General features: G+C 33.4%; 1 protein-coding gene across 12 annotated transcripts in view; it reads right to left on the reverse strand.

Moving 5' to 3' along the window:
• LOC146527863 (rho GTPase-activating protein 23-like) overlaps nucleotides 1-15571 on the reverse strand; it is a 257849-nt gene that overhangs the window by 58190 nt on the left and 184088 nt on the right. For 4 of the 12 annotated variants that reach the window (XM_085204396.1, XM_085204393.1, XM_085204404.1 and 1 more), the window contains 13 exons: nucleotides 8802-8978; nucleotides 8241-8504; nucleotides 7741-7976; nucleotides 6864-7418; nucleotides 5238-5452; nucleotides 4945-5052; nucleotides 4683-4763; nucleotides 4060-4227; nucleotides 3508-3561; nucleotides 2983-3094; nucleotides 2356-2445; nucleotides 1306-1405; nucleotides 488-571 (listed from right to left, as the gene is read on the reverse strand). In XM_085204396.1, the coding sequence (XP_085060522.1) occupies nucleotides 488-571; nucleotides 1306-1405; nucleotides 2356-2445; nucleotides 2983-3094; nucleotides 3508-3561; nucleotides 4060-4227; nucleotides 4683-4763; nucleotides 4945-5052; nucleotides 5238-5452; nucleotides 6864-7418; nucleotides 7741-7976; nucleotides 8241-8504; nucleotides 8802-8978 (2244 nt within the window). The remainder of the gene's footprint in view (nucleotides 1-487; nucleotides 572-1305; nucleotides 1406-2355; nucleotides 2446-2982; nucleotides 3095-3507; nucleotides 3562-4059; nucleotides 4228-4682; nucleotides 4764-4944; nucleotides 5053-5237; nucleotides 5453-6863; nucleotides 7419-7740; nucleotides 7977-8240; nucleotides 8505-8801; nucleotides 8979-15571) is intronic. The other 8 variants (XM_085204395.1, XM_085204394.1, XM_085204400.1 and 5 more) reach the window with 8 other exon arrangements.

The following is a 15571-nucleotide window of genomic DNA, read 5'->3' on the forward strand; positions in this document are numbered from 1 at the left end:
AAAAATTCCATTAAACAATATGCCATTAGCGCTAACGCCGGTTCAAAATATTTGCTTTTTAGAGTAGGTATGTGTGTATTGTGTACATCGCATCGGCAAGGCCGCCAAACGCCTTATAATGGTGAAATCGTATGACAATAATTAAATAAAATATCTTAAAATAATCTAACTTAAATTTTAATTTAGATTTTGTTATGTGTACATTATATTTGTTTTTATTTTTTTTCAAAGTTGAGTAAAACTATATAAACGAAATGTTTATCTATGAAATTACCGAAATACATCAATATTTATTTACTCAATTTCAATTCTTAGTCAAATTAACATTCACCAAAAAGCAATATATTTTGTTTTTAGGATGATGGTTCTGTACCTACCCACCTGTTTAACTGTAAAACTTATCTATATATCTTTATTAATTGAGGCTCTGATCTATTTAGGTTACATAGCTGTAAAAATTATTTATATTCATTTATATAAAACTTACCTGAGTGGGATGATGCCTGTACAGGTACAACTTGGTGCCTTGCAGCACTGCCCACACCTGCTTCCATGATCTGTCGCTCGCACGCTAAGTGAAAAAAATATATATAACATAAATATTTTCATACATTAAAATACTTTAAAAAAATATAATTCAACGTAAATTTACAGATATAATTATTTTTTAAAGCTGTTTAAATCTTAGTTAGGAAAAAATATTACAACAGCCCTGTAATTGTCAACATATATTTTTCTTGATGTATGTTTCCAAGTTTATTTAGACTATGCATATTGACAAAAGCTAAATAGGGTTACTCTTTATACTAAGTACAATTTATTAAAATCAAGTATTTGAATATTTAATATAAATATTTTCAAAATCCATGAAGAACTTCTATGTTATCAGGTGTGACCTGATAACATTGTTAAACAGTGTTCCCATTTTTCTTATTTTTTGAAATGTCAAAATACAACCGGCCACGATATATCGTCATAGATTTAGTAAGCACGGATTTCTATATGTTCACTGACCTGATGATAGATAATCTAAAATAGTTGCAACTAAGCTAAATTTATTTTTCTGTACGTTAAGCAGTTACAATACTTTTAATATTTTTCACTTAAAGAGTATGCTTTACTATTTGTATTTCAGAGTATATAGAATCTGTAGACTAAATGGCGTCTATTTATAGGCATGTTTAGATGTCAAAAAATATTATAATAACTTTTGCGTTTGGAAGAATAAATACTATCACTTTGAAAATTACTTAACAGAATTTTGTATATTAACTATTTTAAAATATTGAAATATATTTCACTTACCTTTCCGTTACTAACCACCATTTTTATCTGTACATTGCCTTGTACATCCGCTTCAGAAGCTTCAGCATTTTCGGCAGCCTCTTCTCCTTTCTGCTCTGGACTGTACGCATTAAAAATGTAAAATATTATAATTTAACACTATTTATATAACGATATTATTTTAAAAACAACAAGTAATTATGACCCACTAAACAGGTCTATCTGTACATCGTTAAAAATATATTTTTTACACATGTAGTACGAAATAAATATACTCAATACGAAAAAAGCTATTTACAAAAGTTTTCGCTTATTACAATGTAAGATAATAATTTACTCAATTATGATATCAATTACATAGAAAACAAAACAATGAACATCTAATGGCGCATGCTCACATCGAGATTGCTAAACTCACATTCAAATAACATGCATTTAATTTATTAAGTCATGCACCGCATATTAACTATAGTAATAATACCTAGGTATTATAAACATTACCTATATCTTTGTAAATAACTACATTTAAAGTCTAAATAATTGAAATATGTCAAATGATTTTTGTTAATTTATGAATAAATATAAATATTTTAATGTTCAGTTTCAGGATTTGTCATGAGAGGGTCTAATGAGCTACTATTTCGTACATTTCCTCAAGTTCGTTGGGAAAAATTCGTGTGAGAAGCGCCATCTATCACGAACGCTGTAAACAGCCACACATAGTACAGACTAAGTTATATTGCAAAAAACACTGCTACAAACGTATGTACGAGTATATTAAATTAACAATATTAAAATATTTAACATTTTAATTGATTTTTATGTTCAATATATTTAAAGAAACAATATAAGAATAAAGAACAGTAAGTTTTAAAATTGACGTTCGCCAATTGATTTTAAATATTTACATTTCAAACAAAATCTATAGATCTATATTATACTTCTTATCTTTCTAATTACATTATGTATAATATACTCAAACATTACATATCTAATAAAAAAAAAACAAAATTTGACAGTGTTTTAAACAATAAAACCAAGTCTAAGCGGCATGGAGGCGGCGTAACGTACCGCAGCGGTAGAGTCGCTTGGGGGTCGAATATTCGCAGCAACGGAGTTATATCTTCAGTGAATCGTGGTGGACGCCATTTTCGGTAAGCACTGCGTTTTTTTAGAAACACACATACAAAAAACCAATAATTTGCGCGCAATAACGTTAACACGACTATGGTTTCGATATTACAGTACAATTTATATATACGAATATGTATTTATGTATGTATATCTATCTACAACAAACAATGTGATGTATTGAAGACACAAAATGTGTGCTTAACATTTACTACATATAAATAATATGTTTGTTAATGATAATCGGTTTTGTACTGAAAGTTAACTACTGAGATTGAGAGACTACTGGAGGGGCATTCATGTCATTTATATCTGCCATTTTGTTATGCACTTTAAAACGAGTACAGTTTTTAAATTTAAAATTAATTTTTAAATAAAGAATGCATCAATAAACATCTATATTAACAGCTGATCCCGTCAAAATACTGTAAATGCAGATTTTTTTATAAAAACGATGTTCTTGTCAAGTATTAAATTATGATGTATTTTTCAATTACAATTTTTTAATGAATTGGCAGATATAAACGACTCAACTAGTAAATAAAAAAACAAAATTAAACACAATACCTTCTCAAAGCATGGTGATCGGCATCGGGCTCCACATCGCTGTCTAAGTGCAGTCTGTCACCCCACGTAGCTTTTAGATAAGAAACCCTGCGCATCGCGCGTTCCTCTTCTGCTGGCGAGGAAATGTGTTTAATTAGTATGATAAGTATTTCTTTATTAATATAAATATACAAAATTTTATAAGGCCAGTCGTGGCGCAAGGCCGCGAAGTGTGACTATAAACGTCAAAAATTAATTTTCGCTCTGGTGTCGAGGCAAAGCGCGGCGATGAGTTACGCCAATCAATACGGAATGCCTCTAGAAAATATTCCTTTTTTTAATTAATTTATTTTGTTATTTAATTATTAATAATTGAGATAGACGGATTGCATCTTATAGAAAACGCAATGGTTGTGAATTCTCTTCCCACTCGAGGGAAAAAATTATTTGCACTATCAAGACAAAGCGTGAGGTTAGAATAATAATGTTATTATTATTTGATCTTATTTTAGATTTATATACGGTGGGTTAAGACATTTCACTGACCTCCCAATTGTGCATCTTTTTTCTGTCGTCTCGTCACCAAATCATCAGCAAAACCTGTGTAACAATTATTTATTTTAAAATTCCGCAATTCAATTCATTTATAGATAAGGTTACTATTAAACATCGACGGCGACGAACGTTAGTCGGCATTAGTAGCACACGTACAAGCACACACAACGCATTCAGTTAATTTAGCGAAGAAGGTTAGATCCATAGAGCTCCCTCCCGTTCATGAGCTCCTGGTACTTATGTCTCAATAAGCCATGCATTAATTTTAACTAAATGATTTTTTTACAAAATAAACGCTTTTTTTAGGTTTAGTAAATTTTTTTTTAATTAGACATTTGCAGTTTTGCATTATTTGGCATTTTCGCTAAGAAAAAAGTAATTATATTAGTAATCTTAATATTCTTTTCCTGTAATAATTTAGAAATTTTCTATGACAACTCAAAAAAATAATCCAAAGAGGCCCAAAATAATAGATTAAATATAAAAAAAGCTTAAGCTCTGACAGCTCCGTGTAATAAATAGGGAGGGAGCGAGTCGTGGGACCTGAGTCGGCGGGCGTGGTGGGCGTGGGCTCCGGCGACGAGGCCGACGTGGACGCGGACGCAAGGCTCAGCTGCGTCGGCCTCTGCGGGACCTCCCCCAGCGACACGCGGTTCATCGCCTCCATCTGTTCTTTGTTCAGCCCCATACGTCTCTTCGCGTGACTGCCATCTTGGAGCGGAATTAGCAATGAGCCGTGGACACCCGTGTCGCAACCAACGTAAGCGGTTTTGCAATGCGGATTTCACAGATAGATGGCGCTTATAAACGATTAAGTAATGTTTTTATTTATGTGCATGTATGTTTGTATGTTTTGATGATATATATAATATGTTAACAACAAAACACACACACACGGAACAACAGTACATATATAAATGGTTGACAAACTAGATCGCGCCATCTATGAGTAATGGATTTCCCAATTTTAGTGTCAATTTGTTTTTTTATGAATTTAACGAATCGTTTATAGTGATAATGCAGCAAAGCACATGTGGTACTGAAAAAACCGCTTTATTTTCTTTATTACTTACCAAAGTGACAAAAAACAAAATCAAAGTCAATCAAAAAACTAAACTAAACAGAAATATAATATACGATATGTGACATGTGCGTGTATTAATTACCTGTGGCATGATGTCTTCTAATAGATAATCCTTCACTACCGGTACTATTCGACCTTGTTCGCATTTGAACCTTTTCTTTTTCTAAAAACAATAATGCAACTAAGTCTAATTTGATTGTTTATACAATAAGCATGAATTCTAAGCATATGGATTTCCTATTTACTATAATATATTTAAATGATAGCTAAAGGCTAATTTAATTTATTTATGATGACTAGAACTAGGGGCTTTAATAAATAAGTGAGTATTTTTTTTTGTATACCGGGCACATATCCTTCTGGAGGGGGGCAATGGAGGTGTTTGCTGCCGGTGATCATTAACTGGTTTCCTGACAGACTGCCGCCGAGGGGTGTTGACTCTTGATCTAAATCTGCAATAATAAATTGTTAGTTTGTAATAGTTACACTACATAGCAAATATATTCAATAGTATGAATAAAGTCTTTTATTATTAAAGAAATATTGTCTTTAGATAGCATTGAAATTTCTTGTCGTTAGGTTGTGACAGTTTTTGCCGCATTCCGCCTAATCACCAACTTTTACACACATATAATACCTTGCTGAGGCTGCACGTCCAGTGACCTGGCCTCTCGTCTACACGTGCGCGTCTCAAATTCCTTTCGCCTCAACGCAACACTGGGCTCAAGGCGAGTGGTCGAGAGGCGCGCGAGCTCACTCCGCGCGACTTCTGTCCGCTTCTCGCCGACACCGCGCGCCTCTTCCAACTGTCGTGTACGTGCTGTTACTAGCTGCAGCTCGGGAACTGGATATCTGGAGTTAGGAATTATTTATGAGTATTTTTTTATTATAAAAGCTTCTCTTCTATACTTTACTATAGAATCATAGGTGCCACTAGGCGAAATATTTTTGTTCAAGTTGAAGTTATATATTTATATATATTTTTTGAACTTGGCTTTAGTAGAACAGGTGCACGAAATGTAGCGCGACTAATTTTTTTATTAAAGTAATTGCCTAGAATTTGTTAAGAGATTTTATCTTGTCTTGACCACATACAGTAATAAAAAAGTGAAAAAAAATTTTTAAGTTAAACGGTTTTATATTGCAGATAAATGTACTAAAAAATAAAAAATAATTTCATGGAAATTATGATTACTAAAATAAAATCGTGGGGACACTTTCTACTTACCACTAGGTGGGTGAAGTCTCATGCCATGTCTTTCGATTGTAGATATTGGACGTGCCCCACGATTTTATTTTAGTAATCATAATTTCCATGAAATTATTTTTTATTTTTTAGTACATTTATCTGCAATATAAAACCGTTTAACTTAAAAATTTTTTTTCACTTTTTTATTTTTAAGTTTTTAGTTTTTATTTCTCCTACTATTCAATTCGTTGAGTGCCTCATTATTGCAAGGTTAATGGAGAATGTTACGATCGACCCCCCAGAGGTCCAATAGAGGAGCAAGGCTATGTACAACAAGATGTGCCTGAATCTTGAGGGGAAAACGCTAACGACATATCATTTTTATCCACCTAGTGCCATACAGTTCTCGGCGCGCTTTTACCTTTTACCTTGGGTGGTGTACCCCTAGCGACGTCTCATTTTTAGGCACCCTATAGCCACACAGTCCTCGACAGGATACCAGATCTTGACTTAGGTGGGAGATTCATATTGTAATTGTGTATAGTATACTGTATTATACTTACCAAGCCCTTTATTTTGATACCCATATTGATGGGATTGAAAACTACATTATCCGCCATATTGTAGCAGTGGCCATCTTTGATTTTGATTTTGTATAGTGCCCTGAATTCTACTTGACAAGCCCTTTCATTTGATACCCATATTGATGGGATCGAAAAAAACTAACTTGTCCGCCATCTTGTAGCGGCGGCCATCTTGGATTTTAATTTTGTATAGTCCACTGAATTCTAATTGACAAGCCCTTTCATTTGATACCCATATTGATGGGATTGAAAAAAACGAAGTTGTCCGCCATCTTGTAGCGGCGGCCATCTTGGATTCACAATAATATTGAATATGGATAATTGTATTGTCACCAGAATCAAAGGCGTATACCAAATTTCAGATCAATCGGTTAACGGGAAGAGGGTTAAATTTCAATTAATAAATTTGACCCAAACAAACAAATAAACAAACGGGGTGAGCTAAATAAAACCGTTTAAAAAAGCAATGCAAATAACTAATATCATTTACCTATTATCTTGATTAGTAGCAGTTGAATTTTCATCTCTGAACTCAGTAGAAGAACCATTACTCATAGCACCAACATTTGTACTTAAACTTGGGGACGTCTCCTGTATCTTCGAAAGTGTTGTCACAAATTGATTTTTGTCTTGTTTTAACCTATTTTTATCAATGTGGCCATTGACCTCCCCATATCCACTATATGTGCCGCTATCAACACTTGTTGCACATTCTTCCTTTTTTAATTCTTGTATTTGCGGCGGTGGAGGGGAAGCTGCAAGGGGTGGGGAAGAAGGGGGCGGCCATGCTGGCTTTTGTAACTTTTGAGGCCTAGCGTAAAACTCCTTCTGTTTGATTGGCGGTGGGTCTGGAGTCACCCAGCCCGTGGGTTGACTGGGTCGTCTGAGGAATGCCTCCTTCTGCTCAAGACTCTTTCGTATTCGAGAGAGAATAATCGAGTCGTCCAGCTCTCGGCCCGTGAGTGTCGAGTTCGAGTCGAATGAGCCGAGACTGTCTTTGCTCTCTGCGGCTGATGATGGTAGAGATGTATCGGACTCTCGCCTGCTGCAAACATCGTTAATAGAAATTAATATAACAGAAATTTTTCATATTTTTTATAAATATCTAAAGGCCTTATTGAATTAAAAATTAAGACACTCCGTTTTTCACTTTCCGCCGAATTCTGGAGTCATTGCATGTTGAGTGACGGAACTCAATGTCGCGCTTTGTCTTCTCACCAGAGCTTACTAATGAACATATAAATTTAAATTTTCATTTTCTCGAGTGGGGATCGAACTCACAACTTAACACACTTTGTGCCCCTGTTCCACGACTGGCCTCAATAGCCCAATTGAATAAAGAATATTTTGATTTTGAATGTTCTCACCCATCATGTAAAAGATAATGCGGCGTGGTCGGCAGTCTAGGCACATCAAATCTTGGCGATGCCACCGTCGCGTACTCAGGGTCCTCCCTGTGCCTGGCGGGCGCTTGCGGCGCCGGCAGCGCGGGCAGCCGCGGCCTCCTATACGCGTCGAACAAACGCGACTCGTGCTCTGTTACCGCCGGCATGTCGAGTGGCCGCTGGTTTGTCTCTGGATTGTAGGCTGCTTCGCTGAAATACTGGAAAAAATAAAATGATGAGAATTTGCATACATCGGTGGTTAGATACCACCTTTACCTTTACCTATTGTACTTATTTGTCTGTTTAATCTAATAAGATGGCAAAAGTCAATGGCTGTGTTTTATCCAGTCAGACAGGCAATGATAATAATTTACTAATACGTGTATATAGCAAGACCTAATTACCACATGTAAATAACGCTGTTAATATAATTAGAACTAATAACACCTGTATATCACACAAATAAAAGCAGAATTCTTTACCCTTTGCAGTAAATCGTGATCTCTCGGCACAACAGTAAGCCTCAATATCTTCGGTTCCCTCTGCGCCAGCTGCACCACCCTGGCGTACGGTGCCCGCGACCTGCCACAGGCGACAGGCTCGCCGTTGACGGCCAGCACGCGGTCGCCCGCTCGCAGCCCCGCGGCCGCCGCCGGCCCGCCAGGCCTCACTGACCTTACGAAGATCGTGTCCATTGGCGCACCCACTGCGCCCACTGCCAAGTGGCGCGCATCCTCGTATAGTTCCTTTAATTAATTTTTTTTCAGATTTTTAGAACTTGGTATTATGTCAAAGAAATAAAATTTCAATGTATAATTTATAAAAAATATTCTATGATATAACTTCTGTTAAAATTACTCTTAAAAAAGAAATTCATAAAAATGATTACTAATATGTATTATGTCTTTGCCGACAAAAGTTTTCATATCTAAGGTTTGAACTTAGCTCGACACACTATTGTCTTAATTCTTCGCCTTTAATTTAAGATTTAAGACTATATGAATGGCAAATAACTGATCTAAAAAATATTTTTAAATTCATACCTGTACGGATTCCGGAGGATAAACAACAAGATGTCTCAGTGTAAAGCCGAACCCGTGCCTTGCGTCCGGCCGCTGTATGATAATAGTCCGAGGCGCAGAACAGTGTGTAGCTGACGAAGCTGATACAGCCGTGGGCGGCGGTAGGGCTACTGGGGGAGCGTGGACGACTGGTGGAGGCTGGAATAACAAATTTTAGTGCTTTAATATAAAGATAAATATTTTGTGGACCACGAATAATTTACATAAAAAGTAACACAAAATACATTTTGACGAGCTAGTTCTTACTTGCAAACCGGTTATTCAATTAGCCTTAGTATCTCTTATCTATTTTAATCAATTGATGTATAAACACTTATGTTTATTGAAACTATAGTTTAACGTTTATGATGTTAGATATAGGCGCTATAATAATTTGTAAGGGAAATAATCTGCGGAGAGAAACCAGAATAGCGGGTGTCACGACCACTCTACTTTGTATAGAGCGACTCGTGTCCGGATGTCATAACTATCTCGGGAGCGCTAACGAAGGTGAGAATAATAAAATGTTAGAATCGACATCAAACAAATTGTTCTGTTCAATTTATTGATAAGAATGTTTTCTCTTTCCCACGAAAAGATTGATAATAAATAGTTTATAGGCCTTTTTATTATATTGATTAGGTTAATACATTTAAATAATCAGGATAATACCCAACTGTGATATTTTATGGCATGTTAGATGTTTTAATTACTGGAGGTATTGTATTTAATATAATGTTTATTTATGAATAAATACGTTTATTTAATGTAAGCAGCATTTGGAAGATTTAACATATAGTCCGATTAAGAGCTACCCACGTCTTCTCGCGTCTCGCCTGTCAGTTGATTAAACACGAAAGGAAGCTAAGCCAGATTACTGAATAAATTTTCATATTAAAAATAACAATGTCAAAATAATATTAAAATCATTCTATGTGTACCGATGTGGATTATTTTATGTAGATATTTAAATTGTTATTTGTTATTTTTCTTTTATTTCCTAGATATATTATATAAAGTAAATAACTATACTTATCATAATCTATCTAGGAGTAAAGATGCAAAATGAAGAAAAGAAAACTACACATACAATTTATTTTATTTTATTTCAAAAACATTAGAAAGCGTTGTTGCGATATAATATACTTTTCGATTAAGGTCAAAGATTGGATCCCTCGCCATGTGTTGTGTCCCTGATTTGTTTCAATATTACGGGAAGCCTAACGTAAAAACCTGATATCAAGTTACCATGGGCTCGTGTACGACAGCTGTAACCAGATTTACTGGCCACGTACCCTCCCGGAACTATAAGGCTGCTGTCATGTTATTAATTTATACAAATAAATAAGAATATTCAAATACTTTTGCGTATACGCAAAATGTTCTGATTGTAATTTCTACATACATATTTTAATATGAAGAAAGAAGAAAAATCAATCATCACCAATTTTTCTTACGGTTTGTATATTAATCGCTTGGTCGTATCACCTAAACCGAATAGTAAGAAAATATTATTTAAGCCAATAATTATGGGTTTAATTTTCACTGGGGTAAATGAAATATTTCATATTTTCATGATTTGCTTTAAAGCGAGTGCTTTAGTAACGATGCAAAGCGCGGCGTTGAGTTTCGCCAATTAACACTCAAAAAAAAAAACATTAATGGGCTTTATATACCTAAATGTGGTAGATAGTTAGATTATATAACAAGTTACATAAAATGTAAATAAGCCATGGGTTATAAATTTTAGATTGTCATAAATGGTGTAAAGTAAGATGATCAGTAATTACTAGTTTGTAACTAGACTTCCCACTGAAACGTATTTAATGTCGTTTACATGTTTATAGAGGTATTAAAATGTTTATATAAAATTATATTGGAGTTAATTTAAGAGCTTTTTTATGTAGAAAGCTGGTTAAATGCAAGAAATTAATTATTATCAATTACTATGTGCTTTACTATATTACAATATAATTATAATGTAGATTTTCAACAAACAATAATTTCTTTATGAACCGTATTTAGAGACAGCAATAAGCGTTTATCTAACATTATATTGATATAATTAAATTAAACGTTTATTAAGTTAATATCAGTAACTTTTTGTAAATCCCTGAAAAATTTTGCTGACTTGCAAAAATATTAAAGATATACTTAAGTCTAGCTTATCTTTACGTAGATATGAAAGTTAGTAAGAGATGTGACATTGTATGTGTCGAAGTCAACTCCGAACACAGGTACAGTGGATTACATCGACGTCATTAAATTTGTGCTAATATTGTTTGTGTGAACATATATAGGCTTTACCGATAAATGGGCTATACTACAAGTTACGCATTCAACAAAAGTATTTTTTTTTAGCGTCGAGCTATCCCTAGCTCGTTAGACAGAGAGAACTGAGCGCCGAAAGCTACGGTAAAATCTCTTTAGCTATATAATATTTGTAATTAGTAATAAAAATATAGATTTATGCATTTTTCTTTTAAATATTCCAATTAAGCTATAGTATAGGGGTGATAAGTCAATCGCCAGGTTAAATTGTAAACTTCGAGTTTAGTCCCACAGTTATAAGTTCCTAATATAGATTTGTTATTCACAGCAGTTTCTTATGCCACCGCAGATAACCAATTAAGCAAATGAGCTTTCAACGGTTAATTATTATTATTGATAAAGTTGTACCGACGTATTATTTATCTTGATTACTTATTTTACTACCAACTTTGTGGCAAATTACTGTTAAATCCCATAAAAAAATCCGAAACGCAAATTATTTTTAAATTAAATATATATCATAAACATATTCGTTTTTTTATTTAAATTTTGAGTCGTATTACTTACCTAAGCCTATTCCAATTTTCTGTTATGAACATTCAAATTTTGAAAGCGATATTGTTAAAATCAAGAGTGAACTTGAATCTATTTTATTTAAATAATTAAAAACATTAGATATGTGTTATATTATATTACACGACATTTAAACTGGCAACCCTCGCATTAAAAAGCGCATAAATAAATGAACATATTCTCTGTGCCAAGGTGATCATGATAGTAATTAATTCATAATAAAAGGATAATTTGAGGTCATCGTGGCACAGTGAAATATTGACTTACTGTAAAAACGCGGTGGTTTTGGGTTCGATTCCAACTCCGGGTAATATGTAAAGTATTTTCATTTTCCCGCTCTGATAGACAAAGTACAAAACAAATTGAGCAAACAGTGGGAAACAGAGTGTCTTAACACTAGTTTACCCTCCCTCTACCCAACTGCATGAAAATCGCGAGGCTGATTATATAAAAGGATAAATATAATTATTTCTTATTCTCTGTACAAGTTTTCGCCTGCCGCCAGACATCCGGTGGATACAGCTTTATTGCAAGTTTTTGTTTTAATTGCAAGGGTATGTAGAAGTAGGCATTTAAGTACGTAATTATGGTTACTGCATGCCAAAGTAAAAGTTTATGATTCGTCATATAAATGTAGTCGGTATTTTAGCATTAAATTGAATGTTGTGCAGTAAATAATATATAATTCGACTCGTTTCTTTATTGATTAATGAACTTAGATTATGTTTTTTGATTAGGTACATTTGAGTAGGTATTGCAAATTTTTATTTTATTGCTTATGAATTCCTACTAAAATACTAAGCCTTCTTATTCTTTAGTCTATTACATGCTTATCTTTTAAATTATACCTCTCTACTGATAAAAAAAATCACGACAAAATCTTATAAGCAAACACAAAAAAAATCTTTTGCCAAGTACAGTTTAATTGCAATATCCGCAGTTAAACTGCAACACTTAACACTGCGCCATGATTATGGAACTGGATAAATTATCACTAGGGGTTGAGCTCGGTCAGAGTCAAAGAGCAGTCGGGAGTGCCTCCTGAAAAGTTATCGCCCCCTGTTCCACAGCATAAACATTTACGAGCAGTAAATGTCCTGCTATAATACCAGTAGTATAGTACAAGTATCGCACTCGCCTACCGGAACCACTTTCTTTGACGTTTACTCTTTTTTATCCACGGCGGAAGACTTGAGTGCACTTATGTTCGACGATAAATTCAACTTTTTACAGCTGTAAGTTTAATTGCATCGGTAATATTACGCATTTCCATATTATTTATGTTTCCCATAAAATAAATAAATGAATAAAGTCAAGGAATACATTATATTGCATTTAAAAATTATAGAGTTGACTTACGGACTTTTTAAAATAAAAACAAATAAAATTAAACAATAATGTTACTGTCAAACTTTAACAAAGAGTTTAAAAATCCTTTTGAATGATTTATTGCCAATTAAAGGCTATCAAGGATTTTTTGTTAGTCAAAAGTATAAAGAAATTATATTTTTAATTCACAATATGTGTACCTAAATATAAATACAAACAGTGGCGGTCAAATTGTTCACTCGAGTGCCTTAGTTTATCCTCGAGCAGCAATAAAAAGCAAGGTTTATATCTCGTTGTAAAAGGGTTCAGGCTCTCTAGAGTGTCGTGACTAACCCGGACATAAAAAAAAATTACGTGGCTCCCAACCTTGGCTTTTACAATCAATTTAACAATGTATAACGCTTCTATCGTGTTATTTGGTAGCACAAAAATGCAGCAGTATATAATAAGTTAATATTATAAATATTTGATTCTGATTTTCTTTTTGTTTTTAATGAAACATTCATAGAAACATTTCACATAAAACTTTATACCAATAATATAATAGAAAAAAATAATTCATTCGTTAGAGATATTATACAACGCGGTACTCAAATCCCTCGCAGCATTGTATTGTTTTAAAGGCACGCTGACTAATTGGAAGAGTTGTCAATATAAAGAGTTGATATCAACGATATTTGCTTGAAAAAAATGGAATATACTACATATTTTTTATTATTACAATTAACCATAAAAAAATAAAACAAATCACCATTATAATTTTGTGTTAGTTTTTTTCATATAAAATGGTTTAGCATACCTAACCTACCTAACCGCAGACTACGAAATTAGATTACACCGAGCACATACATACAAGGTTATTAGAGCTTACGACACTAAATCTTGATGCATGAACCAACGTACAAGATTGTCAGATTTGACACTCCCTTGCAATCTAGTGTATAAACTTGGCAAAGCTTTGTTATGAAATATAAAACTGAGGGTAGAACGAGAAATATATTATATAGGTAGATAGTATGCCACGGTCGCCGGTGACACCGTGGTCATGCGTCAGATATAATGTGACGAGACGGCGAGATTTCCTTTGTGATATCCTGCGATCGTAATACTAGTAGCGTTATATACATTTTAATTAAGATATCATTATGTACCTACTGCAATATAAACAAGTTCTATTATGAGCGTTAGACAATGTTTGTAGCTTTTCAGTTTCATACATTTCTAGGTAGTCATTAAAGGTCATATAATTCAATTAAAGATAATTAAAATTATATAAAGAATGTGACCACATTTGTAACTTTAAAATTTTGTAGTTTTTTTGGCATTAAATAGTGCTTGATAACATTATATCTGACAATGCGAAGTTATGAATATCAAACAGATTCAAATTATTTGAAACACAAATGATAAGAAAATAGAGATTTTATATACGACACTTTTAAAAACAAACTTTCATATAAAAAGATATTACTTTCTGACATAAGTATCTACCTATAGGCGAATAAATCCATTTCATCCTGCCTTTTGAAGTGAAAATATTCCTCTAAAGCTTACACGTCCAGCGTTAGATCAATTTATTGATAAATGATAACATCAATTGGTCCGGAGAAAACAAGATGGGAAAACAGCGTGACAGGTCGGACTGGAATTTTATCTAGGTTCGTTGCGATAACCAATCTCAGTAGGAGTTCATTGATTAAAATCTATATCGCTTTATGCGATATAAACGTGTTACTAATTATATATTATACTAGCTATTATGTTATACAAACTGTGTATTTCGCTTTATCTTGCAATATCGATCTTTTATAGGAGACAAGGATATAAGTATGTGAAATAAAAATTAAATTCAATAAAATTGTTTTCAATAAAAAAATAATTACTCGTTAAGTCCAAAAATAAGCCATAAAGCAACAATACGATGTGTGAACTCGGTGATCTTATTTAATTTTAAGAATTATCGAATTACAAGGTTTCACTTTCAATAATATTGTATCTACTTATTTTATACGTTTAATATTAAAAGGTAAAACCAAATTTTATAATCTAAAATTAGCGTACATCCGATTAACATTAACAAAACAATAATAACTTTTTAGTATTTTTTATGTAGACGTTAAAAGATGACATTATGCAGCATCTGTTAATTAACACTTATTTACATATATAATTTTGTTTTGAAACAAACACTATCCAATAATTCATGATAAATAGTGTAACGCAACCACTATGGGTTCGATTCCCACTAGGGGAATTGAATTATTACTTATTAACATTTTTATTTTTTCTCCACCACACAACACGCAATGCCTCGAATTCGATGGAAAATGGGGAACGGAGTGTCTTAACACAAGGTTCTCTCTGCCCAAAAAACTTGTGTTATTATCGCGAAAGCTAAAGCTAAAGAATTAACTAACTTAACTTGCTACATTAACATTTTTGTATGAGAATAATTTAAATGCTAGCAATAAGCAGCAAGTGCTAGACACTGAGCTCGACGTTGAGAAGTGGCCGGTTTCCCGTAGTTAAATCAATCGAGCGATTATGCCTCTAATTGATTAGCGCTATCGATACACCGG

This window comes from Heliconius melpomene, chromosome 20 (genome assembly GCF_056956725.1).
Source record: "Heliconius melpomene rosina isolate 202511_hmr_F chromosome 20, ASM5695672v1, whole genome shotgun sequence".
NCBI lineage: Eukaryota > Metazoa > Arthropoda > Insecta > Lepidoptera > Nymphalidae > Heliconius > Heliconius melpomene.